General features: G+C 42.6%; 1 protein-coding gene across 1 annotated transcript in view; it reads left to right on the top strand.

Annotated features, from left to right (window-relative positions):
- EIF2B5 (eukaryotic translation initiation factor 2B subunit epsilon) overlaps positions 1–21,069 on the top strand; it is a 70,847-nt gene that overhangs the window by 40,352 nt on the left and 9,426 nt on the right. The window contains exons 11-13 of the mRNA XM_085635611.1: positions 798–905; positions 7,021–7,111; positions 8,060–8,183. Coding sequence (XP_085491737.1) covers positions 798–905; positions 7,021–7,111; positions 8,060–8,183 — 323 coding nt within the window. The remainder of the gene's footprint in view (positions 1–797; positions 906–7,020; positions 7,112–8,059; positions 8,184–21,069) is intronic.

The following is a 21,069-nucleotide window of genomic DNA, read 5'->3' as shown; positions in this document are numbered from 1 at the left end:
ATCTGCTTATGCAGTTACGCCCTCACATGTAGGATAGTGATCCTGTCTTAGGGCCATAAGGCCTGCTGTTAGGGTGACTTGCCTATACTGCATGCAGTGTCTGTAGGCATGGCACACAGTGATGTGCGACATGTCGTGCTTTCACTTTTGTTTGCACCAAAACACGTAGCCTGCGATGGTAACCTTGCATGTGATGGCGAGGGGTCCCTTAGGGTTGCACAATTCGTGCTGTGGCCCTTAGGGACCCTCTTTAGTACCTCAAGCTCTAGGTACCAGGCTACCATTTACTTGGGACTTACAGAGGGTGCTAAAGGTTTGTCCAATTGGGGGAACAATTGTACATTTTTAGGCAACGAACACTGGTACTGGGGACCTGGTTAGCAGGAACCCATCACACCTCAGTCAAAGTTGCATCTAATACCAGGCAATAAGTGTGTGTGTGTGTGTGTGTGGGGGGGGGGCGGTACTTTTTTATTATTCAACATTGCTGCAAATGGGTGCATACAAATCATTTTTTTGAGCAGCTCTTATCTCTGTAAATGTGCCTTGTGATCAGGTTCATGGGTGGGAGTATTCAGGGACGAGCCTGAACAATGAACATCGTTAACAGCAGCCGTAGCTTCTTTGGAAGTTTCCCTCTCGTCACTTGTCTTCCACATCCACCCCTCCTATGAAGCAGGAAATTATGATGGGAAAAATGTAACATTACAAAATTACTCTGATACACAGTGTCTCGGATGAGATCACATGCCCCTTGTGGTGCAGGTCCCTATTAATGTTTTTTTGATTTTGCTCAGGCCTGACACTGAATCGAGATGAGGAGAGTGAGACTGAAAGTGAGCAGAGTGCAGGATCGGAGCAGATGGACAGTCGCACGGTGTCCCCTCAGTTGGATGATATCAAAGGTGAGCACCGAGGGGCTCGTTTTCATGCATAGCCACCTTCAGAGGTCCATCAGTGGACAGGTACTGTTCTGAAGATGAACCTCACTCCTGCTTCTGGGTTACATGGTTGTACACAGACTAAAGTGTGGTTTAGGGCTTTTGAATGAGAGTGTGTTTAGACTATTTTCGCAGTCCTTACTGTGAAACGGATATTGCTGTATTCTGTGTGCATTTGGAAGCCTGAATTCAGGTTTGTTTAGAGATATTATGTATTTGCGGCACATAGATTTTCCGCATTGCACAGTCTAGGCCTATAAGTGGTGCATTTTGTCATTAAAAGCTACTGCTACCCGTTCTGTTTGGTTTTGTGCACTATAGGCAGATTTATAATGATCAAGATACGAATATGGCAGAATGTATTCCTTCTTGTTATGGTGAAGAAGAAACACATAATTTTAGTAAAAAATTGAGGCTTGATTTCTTTGCCCAAGTCCAAAATTGACTCATTTTAGTACAGCACAAAATAGCCACTCAGGCATTTGCAGTGAGGTTATCTTCATCACCATTGTTTGATCAGTGCTCTAAAAATCCCTCTTTGTCTAAAAGTACGGTTGTGTAATTGTAATATGCTCTTCACTGAAGGATGATATTTCAGGCTATAAGGTGATGCCCGATGATTCCAACCCGGTTAAATCAAATGGCATTTGTTGAGCATAACAACGTCACCCCTACGGGTATCTGGACGCTGTATCCGTCAAAGAGCCAGGTCTTGAGTCTCTTTCTGAAGTCTTTCAGTGAAGGGGCTGTACAGAGCTGGAGGGGGAAGGTCATTCCAGGTCTTGGCAGCGATGTAGGAGGAGTGGCCACCACTGTGACTGATGTGAGGGGTGTATGTGAGGGCGAGTAAAGAGAAACGCAGGTGTCTAGAAGGTTGGTGGAAGTTCAGTCCGTGGTTGATGTAAGCAGGTCCTAGGTCATGGAGGGGTTTGTTGGCGTGCATGAGGGTCTCGTACTGGCATCTCTTCTGGATGGGGAGCCAGTGGAGGTCTCAGGTGGGGGGCGATGTGGGTACATTTGGGGATGTCAAGGATGGAGTCTTCTGAGGAGCTGGGTGGAGATGCCGGTGTAGTCAAGGCGGCTGGTGACGAGGGCCTGAGTAACGGTCTTTCTGGTGTTGGTTGGTGGGATCCATCTGAAGACTGCAGAGCATGCGAAGGGTGTAGAAGCAGGAGGAGGCGATTCTCTTCACTTGTTTTTTCATGGTCAGTAGGCTGTCGAGGATGATGCAGAGGTTGCGTGCATGTTCGGTCGATGTTGCTTTAGGTCCAAGTTCTCCGGGCCACCAGCTGTGATCCCATGCGGAGGTGTTCTTCCCGCAGATCAGTACTTATGTTTTTTCTGGGTTGAGTTGGAGGCAGTGGTCTTTTATCCATTTGGCTACGTTGGTCATAGCGTTGCAGAAGTTGGTTTTGACATTGAAATGGTCCTCAATAAGTGAGAGGATCTGTTGAGTGTCGTCTGCGTAGGAGATTATGTTGAATCCATGGGATCTGACGATGTCTGCGAGGGGGCTCATGTAGATGTTAAACAGGGTGTGGCTGAGGGATGATCATTGTTGTACGCCGCATATGATGTCTTTGGGTGCGGAAGTGAAGGGAGGCAGTCGGATCGTTAATAGAAATAGTCTCCTCTCTGTGGCAAACAAAGTATCATTTCTGTGCACAAATCTGTGTGTGATATTTTACTGATTAAAAACTTTACAAACTGCTTAGTGTTTTTTTTTCCAGACAAAACTGAACTGTGCAATAAAACCTGGTTTGTGTTGAATTTTTTTTTTGGTCACTACATGAGCATTTGGAACGTCACTTTTGGATTGTGATTACAGCCCATGACTAAAATGCGAATAAACAATACTTTGATTAATTCCTAACAAATATAAGTCTGCACAAGATTTTACCTACTTTACTACTGCGTTCTATATGATGGTTCTTTACTTTACCTTTTAAACAAAGACTCATATTTTCATGCTTCTCAAAAATCATTCAAGTGAGTTTTTCCTGGCTGACCGGCACCCAGGAAGGTGGCTGGATAGTCGGGGGTGGGGGGGACCCAAGAGAGCTAGAAGGGGGGGGGGGGGGGGGGGGGAGGTCCCCTGGTCGCAAGTGCAATCCCCCATCACGTCCGGGTTGGTACCGATACCATAATTAGGCAGATGCGGCCAACTCGACCTGTAGCTCTTGGGCTGCATCCATATTGTCTCCTGTCACTACACATGAGCCCAATCAAGTGCTATTGGTTTTTTCCTCAATCCCCTATATTCCTCACGAGCAAGTGAGTTCTTCCTTAGAAGCATTACAAAAAAAATCTTGCAAATCAACTAAGAAACAAGGGAATGCAGCAAAGTCTCACGCTGAAAGGTATTGTAAGAGGTTAAGCCATCTATAAATAACAGGTATGTGTTCCTAGAATCATCAACCTAACAGTCGCATCACCATTTTAATTTTGAGCTCCTTATCTTTCTTAACGCAAAATGCAATTTTTAATTATTAATTTTAATAATTGATCCCCTTTGCACTAGATGATGAGAGTAGATTCTCATTCCTAAAATAAGTGAAGTGTGGTTTTGTGGATCAAAAGTGTGATCCGAAGATTTCTATGACACAAAATGGAATCTGTGGTGTTTGTATTTCTTCAAGATTTGCCACATTTCCTCAGCTGTGATCATGATATCCTGTAACTTTAAAATGGCTACAAAGAGAAACATCCAGTTCTAGGTTCCAAAATCACCACCTTTTTAGGGGATCTACATTACAGCAAAAAATGGCAGGAGAACAAAATAATTGCGGAGAATTCCGTGGTTGGTTCAATGAAGCTGCTACTACTAAAACATCCTCTACAACAAAATTAGTCTTTATTGATCCTCAGTTTCTCTTGCAAATGCTCGCTAAGCCCCTACTTTTACATCGTTCACTGCCTTAAACGTACCCCTCACTGTACATTTAACTTCAACCCTTGCCCTTAATCAAACTCTAACCCTATCGCTCATCCCTCCCCTAACCTTCTTCCTTACACCAGCCCTAAATGCAAACCATAATCAAACTATTTTCCTTACTTTAACTTACTTTAACTGCAGGACAAATCGCCTCAACCGTTGTAATAACATACTGTAATTTTCTTAGTAATAAACTTCTGCTGTGGTGTTTGGGAGATAGATATATATATATATCCACACAAAAAGGTTGCCCTTGGAAGTCGCCACACAAGGAAGGGTATAAGCACAACACGCCACAGGCAGCAGGGTTGGTCAGCATGCCACAAGTCTTTCAGACCTGGCATACGCGTTTCGTGCATATTCATGCTCTTGTTCACTGGCTGCATTGACGAGGAAAACGGGCTGATGGAAACAGTTGCTTTATTAAATAACAAACCCCGCCCTAGTAGGCGCACGAACCCAGGCATTATGGTCACAGTAGTTCGTGTGCACTTCCACCCACGTGTCGGTGTGAGTCTGGTGGTGTGTGGCTCCCCTCATGGGCAACCTTTGTGTTTAAAATTGTAGCGGCTTGCTCAGCCGCGGGGAGCCCCGACGCCGGATGGTGGTCCCGAGTGCAGGGAAACTACTGCCACTCTTTGGGACTGACAGAGCCTCGCACATGGTGATATTGGAGACGCACACCAGCGGGATGTTTTTTAGCCTTCCGCCTGATAGGGGATTTTATCAAATCGAGTGGCAGGACTGGGGCCACTGGGCAAGAGAACATTCAGAGTCCTGGGCAGCAATTTGGGACTATCATAACCAGCATGCCTCATTGACAACACCCACTGGGACGGGACTCGTATTAAGCAAATAAAGCAGCGTTCTTTCAAACCTGTTTCCTGCCCCTCTATGCCAGTGATCAAGAGCTGTTGAGCTCGAAATGCGTATGGCGAATGGAATGCGGAACGCTTGTTGTGTGCACTTCCACCCACGTGTCGGTGTGAGTCTGGAGGTGTGTGGCTCCCCTCATGGGATATATATCTCTATCTCTATCCCACAAGGCCCAGCAGTCACAGAAAGGTCCTCATGAAGAAACCACTCTTTGACCTGAAGAGGTCCAATGACTGAGGTTATTGGTCAATATATTCTCTGGAGTGAACACCCTTTGCATGCTTGATTCTAGTAGTCCAAATTGGCTGCACTTGAATAAGTAGCATTGACAGGAATCCAAACATCTGGTAAAAACCCTGCAACACTGAGGTCTTTGACCCTCATTGAACATAATCATAAGCTGAATTACTGCCTCATGCAAATGTGGAAATATGTTTTAGGTACCTCTAAAGCACACATCGAAAAACATCTGTGCAATGGTATCTAGAACTACAGAACACCAAAGGATGACGTCTTCGTTGTTGCAGGCAAATAACCATTGTAGACTGCTGTGAATACAGCACCTCTGGGCAAGCGGGAAAGGCTTTTCTCTCCTAACATCTATTTTGGGCGAGGAAGCTAAAATGTGGGCACCATATTGCAAAAAACCGCAATAAAAAGCAACTGTTTTGCATAGCTGATTAATGTAGCCCTTGCATTACAATACAATATTTTGCAAAACGTAGATAACCTTGCCACATTTGCATAATTTCTTTTCCTTAGGGGACATGAATAATTCTATTTCTTGTTGTGTGTGCAGAATAATAGAGCTGTAATGTTTTTTTCCTGAGCAAAGGAGGAGGATGATGTTGGGGTTGTGTGGAATTCGTGGGTGGGGAAATAGATGTATAGAGGACTGGGGCACCGACTGATTCACATCCTAATCTACCAAATGGTTTGATCCGTCCTAATCGATGTTCTTCTGGTTCCATCCCACATGAAGGGATCAAATATGGCAGCAGATTTAAGCAGGCTTAATCTTGCTTCAAACAAGTGTTGCTTTTTTCCCCCCTTGTTTTAAAGAACCGTTGCTTTCCTCACACAGACTTTGTTTTCACATGTTTGGCTTACATCTGGATTTTGGACAAACGTTTTGGGAGATGCTCTACTAGACTGGCCAACAACGCCTTTCCTATATCATGCTTCAGAAATTCTAGTGACCCGTTGGCCTGCAAAGAAATTGATTATCCCATTTTGTCATGCATAATTTTGATTCTCTCTTTTAGTGGGCCAAATGCAGAGCAATGTCCTGGTGTTAATTTAGGTCCTGAATCTTCTTTACCACGATGAGATTATACTTTTCCCTCGTTTTTGTTGCTGAGAGCCATGTTCATGAAATTTGGCTTCTCTGCACCTGGATATTTCAAAAGAGGGCTCCGCCATAAAGTCTGTGGCCCCAAAATGTCAACCAGGAGGCAGATGAGCGCAGTTGTTTTAGATTCTGCTGCTTGGCTTTTGATAGTAGCCTGAATTCGCTAGGAGGCTCTGTAAATGGCATGTTGTCCCGCATCACTTTTCATGACTGATACAGACTTGTGGAAGATTTTTGCAACATCTGCGAGCCATTACAATTTGTGTCATACACACCTTGTTAAATATTCAGCCTAAGAGAAATATCGCCCTCCTCTTTGGGATTTACGTTTTGCTCTAGCTTTTCTCATGCACGTAACATTGGAGTCTGGGAATTCTTGTTACAGGTTTGTTAAACTGGAAGTTTCCTTTTCTGAGGACCATTTACCACCTACCGTGGGATTACCGCAGATTACAAAGAGGCAAAACCTACTAAGGACAGTTTGATAGCCTTGTGCATGCCTCTTCATTTGGAGAAAGGGGAGATTAGGCTCATCTGAGACTTCATGCTCATTCCACCCAATCAAATGCTGCTGTGGTGACCTTCCAGAGTCACTTACAATTCTGACATTTTCATGACTGCAGTGCGCCTTCATAGATATTATGTTACTCTTTAAGTCCTCCTTCCAGACTTGCGCCCATTAGAGAATAGTGACTCCTGTACATTTGCTTTTCTGAATCACCTATATAAATAGTGTTAGGTAGTGAAGATGCATTTCTAGAGTGTCGAGCAATTCTGAACAAGTTCAGAGGGAATCGGGTTAAGAGTCCTAAATCAGTATGTATATAAATTTTCTTATGTATGTTATTGAACCCTTTCTTCCACTATGCTGATGTGGAGGTTATCCGTTTCTTAACAACTCTCCATTGCTTTTGTAGTTTTCCAAAATGAAGTGCTGGGGACATTACAAAGAGGCGTTGAGGAAAACATCTCCTGCGACAACCTTGTGCTGGAAATCAACTCCCTAAAGTATGGTTTACTTATGACTTCTCCGGCTGTCGCCTCTTTCCATCTGTTCGAGTTATCTCTTTGTTGAGTGCCTGACATGTACATTGAAGAGGCTTTTGTCCAATACATTCATGCCAAAGCAAACAAGTAATAATCTTCTCATTGTCAGTCTGGGCTTACTTTTGGCACCTGCCAGTTGAGGAAAGAACCCACTATGTAAGGAATTTGAAGGTTAGATTCCACACCGAGGTTAGAGGTTATTTGAACGCCACTCTTTGCTCTGATTTGACAGTATGATTTTTGGTTACTCAGTAGTCTAACATTCTTGGTTTGTTAATAGTGCAATGGTTTGAGCTGTTTCATTTCCAGGTGACACAACCAGCCTCATTGTTCTCCTGATCAAGTGCACCTTTTGGGGTTTTAGTGCACTCTTAACTAACAGGGCTGATTTTTTTTTTTTTTTTTTTTTTTTTTGCCCCCTCTGAGGGATGGGCCCCCTCTTTTAAGGTTTTATTTTGAGGGCTGAGCGATGAATGCCTACTGTATATGATTCCAGTATCGTCTTTTGGCCTTTCTTAAATTGTCTTACATAGACACCAAACCAGCTAGGAGCATTACTGTACCTTCCCTTCTGCCATCTAATCTGTTTCCTCATTCTTTGGGTGTTTGAAGCGGAATTACATTGATTTGCTGTAGAGTCATTGCTAGACCATGTGCAGTTAAAAATTGAAAGTACAAACATAATTGGCAGATCTTTTTTTAGGTTTGATTATTTTCTTAAGCCTACATGCTTCCTCATAGTTTCAAAGGGCTACGTAATAAAAGTGTACAGTTTCAGACAATGTGTGTTTTGTTTAGCTTTACATATCGCTGACCAGGCTATGTTATAGGAACCATTCAATAAGCAAAGTGTTGGCAAGTCGAATAATGTGTTTTTTTCCTTCTAAATAATCTTTCTTCTCCTCGTAGGTATGCCTATAACATCACCCTGAAAGAAGTAATGCAGGAACTCTGCAAGGTGGTGCTGGAGTACCCCCTGAATCAGCTGGACGAGACACTCGATGCAAGCCAATACACTGCAGCACTGATCCCAGTGAGTGACTGTAGGAGATTTGTTTCTGTCTGAATCCCAATACTTTTTGCTTTTCTATTTTTCATCTGCAAAAAGTACGGCTTTGTCTTTTCTGTCAAATCCTGGTGCTTTTTATGTAAATGCCCCCCACCCAATTGTGCCCTGTCAATCTATGAAGAAAGAAGCAATTTTAAGCATATCCCTGCCACAGGTTACAGTGTAGTGTTGGGATTTTAAAAGAGAAAATACAATCGATTCACTGGAAGAAATCATGTGTCTGCTGGCACTTTTAGCAGCCATTTAACACATTACTTTTGCATAGCGTTATCAAAGATATGATCCCATTAGGTGTATATTTTTAATTAACTCCAGTTGAGCCCCATTTTTTAAAACTATTTCGGATGCAATGTTTGTCAGGGGATTTCCTGACTACGGTATTCTGATTCCAAATCTATTTCATTTGTTCACGATAGACGTTATGTAAAACCTTGGTTGTTGTCCTGTGGTATCTTTGTATGGCTGATACGTAACAGATGGAATAGCAGGCAAAAGAACATACCGTAACAATTTGTTATTAAATATCTTTAGGATGAGGTTAAAACTGCCAACTAGCCTTAGGTCGCAGTACCAGGAAGAATGAATTCAGGCCTATGAATTGCGTTCAGTTTTAAGAGGTTTCCTGAACCAAGGTTGGAGATATTAAATGATTTTGCACACAAACTGACAACTGAGACACCGCTAAAACCTTAAATAAAACTTGAAATTCCATTTGAGGGCTTTCAAAAGTATATTTTAAAAGTACATATGCGATATCTAGCCATGCCAGTTTATTTGTTAGTTTCCAGAGGATATATTTGTATGTTCATTTAATTAATTATTTTGGGTATTTCTCAAGGGCAGACCTAGAGAAGTGGAGCTCATGTCTTAAAACATAACAGAGATGTACTTTAAAAGGGTGTCACTTAAACAAAGTTTAACAGCAGACGGCTATATACATTCGTTCAACAAATGAACTTAAGGGAATGCTTGAGTATAACCATTGTTTGTAGCAAGGGAGCATAATCAGACGTCTTAGGGGTTAGATAGTGCAGGTGGAGAAGAAGGTAGAGGCCTCTTGTTAGCTCGATTTGCAGCTTGAACAGGTGAATACTCAAGTGTTTGAGAATGATAGGATATTTGCATTGAATCTAATGGTTACAGGGATCTAGGCCCACTGTCTGGATCCTGCACGATAAAATACCTGGTCTACAGTAGGGCTTTTCTTTGTCTAGTATGGGGTATCATTTCACCCGAGTCCTTCTCTTAACTTCTTTGATTTGCATTCTGTCCTTTAGATATGGTGTAAACCTAAAGTGGAGAGCTGGATGGGGTTGTTCGTGCTACTTAAGTTATTCCTTGGGTCTAGGGAAAGCCAGTGGAGTACCATTTTTAGTTGTGTGGCCAGATCCATTTTGTTTGCTTTGGAGACCAGGTCTGCTGCTTTATGTACTATGGTATAGAGAGGTGCTGTGTTGGGTTTGGGCAGGCCTGAAAATCGAGCAGTGCCTCCTTGTATAGGAGAGAGTACAGAGGCTTTGACTGCTGTCCTGAGGTCTGCAAATGGGATGAATGATTCGATTTTTATTAGCAAAGATTTTTGAAAGAAATCAGATTTTATCAGATAGTGACATGTACATTTATATCCAGGACGTTTTTTAGTGTTGTGGTGTTTGTCAGACTACGAGGCGTATCTTACAGTCCTCAGCATATTGATGCATTTACATTTTCTTTTCTTGTACTATCGTAACCAGAGGTTCCATGTAGAGCATTAATAGGTGTGGGAAGGAGATTCAACAGTGTGGAACGCAGCCAAATAAGGGATGTGTTTAGGATTTAAAGGAGTCTCAATCTTCAAATGGATCTTGATGTGAGGAATGACTAGACCCAATCCAACATCGTATCTTCTGCTCCCATTGTTGGGGAGAGAGTGGTCAGTAGGGAATTACAATTGGTGGTATTGGATGCTGCCTACATATCAAGCAGGGTCAGTAGATGGATACCTACATCCTCCAGGATTCCGAGGGTGCGGTAAGGATTTCAGTGATGGCAGTTTCAGAGCTGTAGCACTTCAGAAAGAGAACGTTCTGTTTTAATAACTGCCTATCCAAAGACATATTTGCTTCTTTTTTTTCCAATTTCTTTTTTTGGGAGCCAGTTAAGAAAATCTGTAAACAATTAGCAGGCTACAGCCTTATAAAATATTGAATTTACTATTTTTTTAAACTAAAAAGGAATCAAAGTGATCAGATGGGTGGAAAACCTTCAAATGGTAAAGAACTGTACTTTCCCTTTAAGCACCTTAGTCTGGCATCTGACCTCTGTCCAAGATTACTGTGGGGGGTCATTTTTTATGCTCTGCTTACTTGGATCACCTAGACACTTGCCTTTTTGTTTTTCTTTCTATTTTCCGTCTTTTGTCACCCCTATGACACACTTTGTTGTGGTTCCTTGTTTGTGTATTCACAGCTTTACAGGTCCCTCACTATTTGAAGTATTCATCCTGTGGGAAAAAGGAATCCAAATAGGATTCACGTATCCTAACAGTCCAAGTGTTGGAGAATATTAGTCTGCAGCATGGCACTATCCAAGCCTCTCTTGCTTAACATCCCCCAACCCCTCATCAAGATGACCTCAGTAAAGAGAATGCTTGATTTCTTTGCCATTCAAGAGCAAAGTCAGGAAGAATGACGTCAGAGAATCCAATGCCATTTAAATACCCTTGGGCTTTGCTTTTCGATTCCTCGGCATCCAGTACATTGAGGCTGGTTGTTCAGTCACCATTAAGGCATTGGCTGTAGAGGAATTACCAATGGAATTGGCATCAGCAGGCCTATTCTTTCAGAGCCTTGAAGAACAAGGAATGTGCTGTCAATAATCCTAGGCGTCAAGCTGGTCGTCTACTTGAACACTCCAAAAAAGAAATGCCACTTCTTCTAGTTTTCATCTGCAAAACATATGCCCTGGGAATATTTTCCAAAGCATTACCACCAAAAACACCTAGGTAAAGGAAGAAAATGCCCCCAAAGCTCCTAGAACAAGATGCACACCTAGAAACGTTTTCACAAACATTCCCTTCATCTTTGCCCTATGAAGCAACGACACATTCTCATAGAGATTGGGCATCAATGCAAGACACTACGACTCTGTGGTTATGAGGGACCTACTCTATGACTTCTTCAGTGAGAGCCCTTTGCACTGTTAGTTTACATTTCCACTTATCACATGGCCCTCATCAGGAAGCCACAAAGGCAAAAAAAGGTTCTCAACTCTTCATTTGAGATTGAACATTATCTTCAAGACTCTACAGAACAAAACAACCAGACCTGTGATGCATTTGGGGGAAAAAAGCTCCTGTGACCCATTGTAGGTCTATTCCTCACGCTAGCTTTGGCATAGTTTGCCGTTCTGCATTTAATCATAAAATGTACATCTACTAAGCAGGATCCCTCATATTGTTTCAGGTTGGATCAATAAGCAAACTTTATTATAAAGGGTAGTAGATCTCTGGGTCTGCGTTTGAAGACACGGAAAGGAACTGATGTCAGTGTGCAGAGGTGATGCTTATCAGCTACTCCGTTCACCACTTTGCATGGAGTTAAGTCAGCGTGGAGCCCCCTGGCGTCACCTATCTGCATACGGGAGCACTGCTTTATAGAGGGTTTCCTATTCAGCCAGGCATGTGAGGATATTCTAAAGATGAGGAGTTTGCGGTTAGAAAGAGTATCCACCAGAAAAACCATTACCAAAGATAAGTAATGTGCTCTTTTGGTTCAAAGTTCTTCCATTGGGTTTGAAGCTGGCACAAGTGCATTATCCAAATGCCTGGCAGTAATGGCATGGTTTGTCAGTAGAAGTCACTTCTCAGTCTACCTGTTTGTGGATGACTGCCTGCTAAAAGCAGACCTCTGTAAGAGTTCCAGATTAATGAAATCTTGTCTGTTTAACACTAATTGCTTCCAGCCTTGGTACAAGCAGTTCAATATATAGACACTTTAAAATTACAAACAAAGCAATTGTGTATTTATTGGAGCAAAGGTGATATGCTTTCCTGAAGAAGTCTTCTCTTTGTCGTTCTTATGCTCATCAGTATCTTGCCAGATTCTTGAATCTTCATTATTATGCCTGGAAGTTTTCAATGAGACCTCTGCAACAGTGCAGAAAGGACCAGTGGAGCCTGATCACGGCAGCCAGATAAATTGCGACCGCTCTGCTATGTCTGCGGTGGCTGTGGAAAGGAGGAGCTTTTTTCAACCATGCACGAAAACAATCAACCTACCCAAATATGTTGGTGCTAAAATGGTTCACCTCTCAATGAAATAATGTCCCCCCTTGTTGGACTGATTCAGACAGACATTTCAAAAATACTGTACTACTCGAACAAACATGAGATGGAGGATTCTGACAGGGGAGATGTAGATCTTGAGTAATTTTGTATTTACTGGGTTAATCCATGCAATACCACCCGAGTACTTTTCTACTACTAATATGGACTCCTAAGGATTTTGTCAGTGTTAGAGATTCATTCTGCCAGTGCCATCATCATGCACGCCCCATATAAAGGACATGCTTGACTGATGGCACTAACAGAATGAATCTCGTTGCATCTTATGCTTTTGACTAATTCCTCCTCCAGATTCCCTTTTCTCCCACTCATTCTTCCGTCATTCCTAAATGCTTACATTCCCACAATTCCCTATTCATACATGCATTTCACCTCTCCTGTTGGTCGTTGCTTTGTTCTCTTTTTCACTTCTCTCCTCCACACTTCTCAAACATCTTCCCCCATTTTGATCTTATAACATACCTCTTCTGATCACCTCCCCCCCCCCCCAACCAAAACCAAACCACTCTCCATTAGTTATTGTCCACTTTAGCCCTTTGCTGCTTCTCCTCCCACTTCCACCTCTTTCTTATCTTGGGTTTAAGAAGTTGGGAGAGGAGAGGAATTGGCCTAACGGCTAGGGGTCAACCTCGAATCTGGGGAACCGGGTTCGAGTCTCGGCAATGATGCTGAACATCCTGTGATTCTGGGCAAATCTCTTAATCTCCCCGTGCCTAACAAAAAATGTATGTGTCCTCATGTAACGCAACTGGTGCTATGTAAAGCGCTCTGATACCAGATACCTTCGGGTCAAGTTCGCGCTATATAAAACTTCGTTAAAAAAAGTGATTTTCTACAGGAGTCCTCCTTGTGTGACTGGTTTATGATCAGATTTAATGTTCAGCTCTGTACTGCTCTTTCATTGTAAGGATAATAATATTCTTTATTCGGAGGTAATCACATCCATAAATGATACAATAAAAAGACAAAGACAAGCCCTAAAACAATTAATCAGAACAACTGTGTTTCAGACTAAATATTGTGCAAAAAAGCAAAATCCAATCAATCATTAATACATGCAGTATTTCTAGATCTAAATTCTGCTCTTAAGAATGTTGATACTGCAAAGAGCGTATAATCATTAGGCAACAGCTGCAAATACATTAAGGCAACATAGGCTTGCCTAAAACTCATCGATTTTTAAAAGAGGTTTAAGATGTATTCTCCTAGTATAAGTAAAATATTTACATAAAAGTACAACATGTAAGGTGTCCTGTGGAGACCTATTGCCGCAACCACAGGCGCCTCTCATCTCATCGTGTATAACAAAACCAGCCGGCTGAGCTAAAAGATGGTGAAGCTGGTTAAATCTAAAAAATCTATCAGAGGCATTTCTCAACCTGCATAGGTAATTCTCCCTGCGCTTTACTGATTTTTAGGAGAGCGTGCCCCCTCACCACTGGCTTGGTTAGCTTGGTGTTTTCACGGGCAGCCATGGTGTGTTTAAAAAGAGCTCCTTCACTATACTCAAGTCCTGGGGATTCACTGAGTCAGGCTTAAAAAAATTTTTGCCCTGCCCAAAGCAACAGACATCTCTTTAATATAGCGCAACCAGGGGATTTTTAGTGCATGGTCTAGTGATCAACAATCTGATACAATCAGTCGATTGAGGGCCAACTTGTTATTAGACCAGATTTTCACCCAACAGGTATGGGGTTTTACTGCCACCATGTCCGTTCTATAATTGACCCCTAGTTCCTCTTGAACGGGAAACGATGGAGTGCCCTGTGGGACCTTCAACAAACATGTGGGACCTTCAATTAACGTTTCAGAAACATATTTTCTGTCATCTGAAGTTTGTTGATCGCTATATAGCCCCACACCTCACTTCAGTACAAGGCTTTGGATATACAAAATGACTGGTAGAACTTTATAGCCACACCCGGGGTCCATGTACTTAGTCTGTGGGCATAGCTAGCAATGGCTCCCATTGATTTGTTCATATCGCATACCTTCGCCTCTAGCAACTGTTTCCAGTTCAATTTCTCGTCGAATAAAATTCCTAGGTAATGAAAATCCGGGACCCTAGCTAAACTATCGGCACCTTCTTTGAATATTTTAGAGCGGGTTCCCCGGGGGCCAACTTCCAAGAAGTACAACTTTATGAAGTTGTCCAACAAGTCCAACCCGCTCATAAAAGCTACAAATCCATCAATCGGGGCCTCATGTCCCTCGCAGTGCATGCCACCAGCACCGCGTCATCAGCATATAAAAGAACTGGAATTGCTTTCCTGCCCACTCGGGGACAGTCTGTCTGCAAAGATGTCAAAGCCACCTCTAGGCCGTTAGTATATAGGGTGAATAAAAAAGGGGCTAAAATACACCCCTGGCGTCCCCGCCCTGGTGCAATTAAAATAATCAATGGTTCCCACCCCATGTGAGTATCTAACTGCGACTGTAGTGTGGGCGTGGAGGATCCTCAATAAATTTACAATAGCAGGCTCGATCTTCAAGGAGTCAAGTAGGGCCCATAGTTTTTTTGCGATTCACCCAGTCGAAGGCCGCGGTGAGATCCATGAAACCCAGAAAGAGGGCACCAGATTGAAAAACCGTGTATTTAGCAATTAAGTAAAGATTCAAACATTGCTCCGTGGTTGATTTTCCCTTGTGGAAGCCATACTGTGCGTCAGATGATGTTAAATGAATAATTGAGTTGGCCCACTCGGAGAGCCTGTTAAGTAAGACCCCCGACAGGACTTTGACTGTGGAGTCGATAAGCAAAATGGGGTGGTAACAATGGGGATTATTCTTGTCCCCCCCCCCCCTTCTTGAAGATCGGCACAATCATGGGAGTAGGCCATGACGATGGTAACCTATTCCTTACAGCTGCATTTAACTCCCTCATCAGAACAGGGGCCCACACATCAATGTTGTCCCGAAAGAGATCCAGTGGAACCCCGTCTGGACCCGGGGCCTTGCTCCGGGCCACTCCTTCAATACCCACCCTTACCTCATCCAGGGTGAAGATTATAGGAGTATCCGACTGAGGTGACCTTATCTCAGTGCCATATCCCACACCTTTTCCATAATTATAAACTCCTTCATAATGGGCAATCCAGTCTTCCGCGGTGATGTGTTGACATAGTTTCAGTGGACCAGAAAAACAGGGTCTATTTATTACTTTCCAAAATAGAGTACTATCCTGCGCTCACTAACTTGAGATAATTCTTCTCAATCCTGACCCTGTAATGTTCGCCTCCAGCCCTTGATGGCCGCTTTATAAATGGTGCGACAATCAATCATCCTCTCTCTATCCCTAGGTGTCTCTTTCAGGGCCTTCGTTAGGAGGCGAAGGGTCCATAAGCACTTATCGTCAAACCATTTTGGATGGTCGGGGATGGAAACTAATAATAAACTGGCAGTTGACTGCGTTATGGCAATGAATTAATTAATAATCTCTTCTTCCGATGCTAATGGTTCAAGGCAGGTTTGGATTTACCTTTCTCTAGTTTTACAAAGAGAATCATTAAAAGCCTTAGGATCTACTTGCGCCCAACGAAGGCGTCTCCCCTGATCAGTTACAGATATTGAGCCCTCAGATCTACTGGGGGGGCTTCAACTGACTAACCACCCTTTCAAGCATTAGTGTCAAAGGATTGTGGTCGCTATAAGGGCTACGAAGGGTCTTAAAACCGAGTGATGACTCTCCCAGCGAGGCAGTTGAAAGGAGATTTCCACTCTTCATTATCGTTTTGATTGTATAGCCCGCTGAAAACCTGCTTAGGTTGAGTTGTGCTTTATAAAGTTGTGAAATAAATATGGCATTAGAAAACTCCACAGTAGCACACTTAACCTTGGCTGTCGTGCCCTGAAATGGGAGTGTTTTACTTCAGTCATTCCTGAACGAGCGATGGCTTGAGTTAAAGCATTTATGTAAGAGATGAAGAGCTCCTGTGTCCTCAAGTGATAGCGCTCAGCCAGCAACATCAGACCTTTCCCTTGGACATGGTTATTGTAGGGCTCCCTTCTTTATCTTTATTCACCACTAAATTTGCCACAAGTTCAACAGTCTGTGAGTTGGTAGGAATTCACTTTAAAGACCAAATGTTTCTAACATTATTATTTTACTAGATTGACCCCACCAATAAGACTTGATCTCAGAACTTTACTTTCCTCTGACACTGGTTGGTTCGGCTCCAAACCTCCACAGTTCTAAAAAGTTAAACCATTGTTTCTTGAAAAGAGTCCAGATTTCATTCTGTTTAGTGGTAGACACCATTTTCCCTCTGAAATAACAGCTTCTGCTGCTAAACTTGGATCACACTAGATAACACTGTCCGTGTTTATCCAGGCTGGAGTGATCCAGAGAAAGTTTGCTTCACCATGTATAATTCAAATGATTGACAATTTAGCTAGATGTTGTTTAGAAAAGGCTACAAAACATTCATGTTCCTTCCATTCCTGTACCTAACATCTGTGAAACTTGAAAAACCACAAGCTTACGTACTGTTCTCAGTTACATATAGTGCAAAGAAGTTTCTTGCCTTCCGTTAGAGGAAACACAACTGTCTAAGCAACTGTTCATTTTTACACTCTTATATTGGAACTAATTGGTCGCCTATATCCCCTCTGGGATTTACTTTTCACTGCCAGCTCGTAGGATTGTCTTTCTATACAGACTGGTTTGTTTTTTATTATTTTGGGTATTTTATATAGTGACCATATTTCATGTATTTTATTTTTGGGTTGATGCATAATATGATCTTGTTCCTAATGTGATAATACCGTAATACATAAATATCTAAATACATGTGGTGGATTTGCAGAATTTAATAACGTTTTTCTAAGACGTGTTGCTAAAATCTCTAGTCATGGACTACTTCATAGTTTTTTCAGTCTGTCGAGGAATGTTTAATATCCAGTTTTTAACTATTTAATAACTATAACAATGTCAGAGAGCTGGATGTTACATGTGAGTAGCATTATTTTCTGAGTAAAGTTACCAATACAGAGACTGATACACTTCAAATTCTTACATAGACTATATCGTACCCCCGTGGCCTTCCACAAAATGGGCTTAACTTCAGATGCGTGCGGTGCTCTGCGCCAGATGCCACGTTTATACACTTGGCCTGGACATGCTCAAAAGTGGCCAATTACTGGCAAGCAGTGTGCTTGGTCATCAGCGCCATCACCTCCAACCACATCATCACATAGACCTGCTCACATGCCTACTTGGGTATGTTAAAGAGATCCTTGATGCTAGTTCCCGATTAGTGGCCATGCTGCTGGTACTGGCCAGACGCAGGGTGGCGATCCACTGGGGTCGTAAACCAGCACCATCGACCAAGACTTGGCTCGCTGATGCTACACACTGCCAGACATGTCTGACTGAACATTGGAACCTAATGCCTCTTGCGAGCCGGCCACAGGATATTCAGGGCCCTCTGGTCACATACCTCTGCCACCTAGACGACACTGATGCCAGCCCAAAATCCCCAGTGGAAGGTGCCCAACGTACACTACCTTAAACCGTCGTACAACGTCACAATGGGAATACACACACTTCCCCTATTCGTGGTGGCAAATACCGTATACTAGGAACCGCCTCACTCATACCTGCATAACTTGCAAAATGGCCGGTCACACTATATACCCCTGCTAGGCTTTTGTTGTAAATGTATACTGCCAACGTACCTATGCCAAGATGTACTGATTGAATGCTTGTACTGTAACGTGATTAAAGTTCAATAAAAAGTTTAATAATAAAAAAAACAAAGTTACCAATACAGATGTATAATTAGTTTGTCTAAAAGCAGAAAAGGTTTGGGGTTGATCAAGGGTTCGACTCTTACCGCCATCTTACTGGCTTTTCTTAATTCTTGAGAATCTTCTCGTGCAGAGGACTGAATAAAATAGTAAGTGGGAATGTAGTCGGTTATCTGCCATAGTAACTCTTGTATTTGTATTCCTTCAGCGCTTTCAAACATATGACCCTTCTGCTCCATAAGAGAAATAAGCCCTCCACCCACACGTGATGAAAAGAAGGCTGAAGGGAAATGGGAGGCCTGAGAGTAGTGGGAGGTTCTTGGGTGTCGGAGTGCTATGTAGCTGCCCGGAATTATCCAGTAGATGGACTTTCCGTGTGTATACTGTAGGAAAGTGGCTCTATATATACTGTTCCCAAATAGGTACGGTGTGTATAGAGTCCACAGTCCACAGAGGTTTGGCAGAGGCGAAAGTTAGATATAACCTTACTCTCTAAAGTGGTAGCTTGGTCGAGCAGTAAGGCAGTATCAGAGGACAGTGTAAAGCATTTGTTGTACAGTCAGCAAATGGTCTCACACACTCAAGAACTGAACTCTAGGCCAATGGTTTGTATATAAAAATATATGGTTGTTTTATTTTAGAACCAACAATAGGTATCAAAATGTACTTTCTCAGAATGAGATGCTTTAGTTAAATACTTTGCAATAGGCAATTGACTTTTGAATGCAATAGTTACAGTTTGCTGCAATAGGCAACACAATTTCAAACACAATAATACATTGAGCTCAATGGGAATTTTAAGTTATATGCAATTAATTACTTTCGGGATTACTTTTCTAACTCCAGGACTGGATCCTAGATTCAGTCCTGGGACAGTTCTTGGAAACAAATGAGTAAATACGTTTTTGTTACTGTTGTGATTTTTAAGAAATATTTTGCTATTTTAAAAGTTGACACTTAGGAACTTTTTCTAATCAAATTACCAATGTTATCCTATGGGAGGAAATTCACTTAGCAGGTAAGTGAGGTTATGGTTACTTTTTCTAGGTCAGTGTTGGATCCTGGATCCAGCACGAGTGTGTACCACCTGTAAGCAGTTGAGAAACTGCGTTTAAGTTATACAGGCGATTTTTAACAAATATTTATAAGTTTGCAAAATCGACACTTAGAAGAAATTTCACAGAAAAAGTCAATAATTTCCTATGGAAGAAAATTGAGTTAGTGGTAAGTATGGATGTAAGTACTTTTCAGGGTCAGTGCAGGGCACCAAGATCCCACACTGAGATCTCTCCTAATAGCAGGTGAGTATTTCCGTTTTTTTTCTCTGTTGATTTTAGGTGAATATTTTAAAGTTTAGAAACTCCACACTTAGAAGAAATTTCAAGAGAAACCAGTAAATGTTACCCTATGGAAGAAAAGTAAGTTAGCGGCTTTTGGGTAAGTACTCGACTGGCAGAGTTAAGGTTCTGGGCATAGACTCAGGGATCTCCCAGGGTCAGGTAAGTACAGTTATTACACCCTCAGCGGCACAGGGGCAGCCGGGTGCACAGTGAGTTAGGCCCAATGTTATCCTTACGGAGCCTTTAAGACTCCTAAGACAAATCTGCAGAACTAAGGAGAGAAAATGGCGCAAGTCTTGGGATCCGTCCGACAGAGAGGACCATAAACTGTCGTTACGTGAGTATAAATTGAGAGTTATTAAAGGGAAGCAAGAGTATTTCTCCAGTTTGACGACCTCTCTTCCTCCATCTAATGAGCTTTTTAAGATCGTGGACTCTTTATGCTCTCTTCAGATACCCGACCCAGTTGTGGCCTCTCAGGAGCTGTGTACTAACATCTCCGATTTCTTCTTTAAGAAGATTTCGGACATTCATCTGGCTTTAGAAAACCAGAGGAAGTTGTTGGATGAGTCCTCGCTTCTGAATATCAAAGCCTCTGAATCCTGGAGAAAAAATTCTAATAATTTTTTCTCTCATTTCCCTTTGGTTACACTTGAGGGGTTGAATCTTTTGCTAGACAGGACTAAGTCCGCCTCTCATTTAGATCCCTGTCCTTTGAAAGTTTTAAAGGAATGCAAGGATACTCTTTTACCCCCATTGTTGGAAATTATGAATGGGGCTTTGACCCAGGGTATTTTTCCCTCGGTCTGGAAAAAGGCCATAGTGAAGCCTCTTCTCAAAAAATCTTCCCTTGATCCCGGAGTGTTAAAGAATTTTAGACCCATCTCCTTGTTACCTGCTCCCGCAAAGATGCTGGAAGTCCATCTAAACCTGCATCTATCCACCTTTCTTGACTCCTCTGAGTTTTTGGACAGCTCTCAGCACGGTTTCAGGAAATTCCATAGTACTGAATCTGCCTTGACTATGGTGGTTGACAACATTCGTCATAAGGTTGACCTTGGTCAGACGACGATTTTAGTCTTGCTTGATCTGACGGCAGCGTTCGATACCCTGTCTCCCTCTACCTTAACATCTCGGCTGAGGGAAGCTGGGGTGGCAGGACCGGCTCTAAGTCTCCTTGACTCTTTTTTACATTCCAGAGAGCAACGAGTCATGCTCGGAGAGTTCCTGTCCCCTGTTAAATCTTTGCAGTGTGGGGTGCCACAGGGTTCGGCATTAAGTCCGACCCTTTTTAATATCTATGTGGCCCCCCTTGCTAGATTAGTGAGATCACAGGGGATGGAGGTAGTGTCCTATGCCGACGACACGCAAATTATGGTGTCTTTAGCCCATTCGATTGGGGAATCGGCATCTGCCTTTAGGTCATGCATGCAGATGG

Source organism: Triturus cristatus, chromosome 11, assembly GCF_964204655.1.
Source record: "Triturus cristatus chromosome 11, aTriCri1.1, whole genome shotgun sequence".
NCBI lineage: Eukaryota > Metazoa > Chordata > Amphibia > Caudata > Salamandridae > Triturus > Triturus cristatus.
The sequence above is the reverse complement of the archived record's forward strand: the minus strand, read 5'-3'. Positions and strand labels throughout refer to the sequence as shown.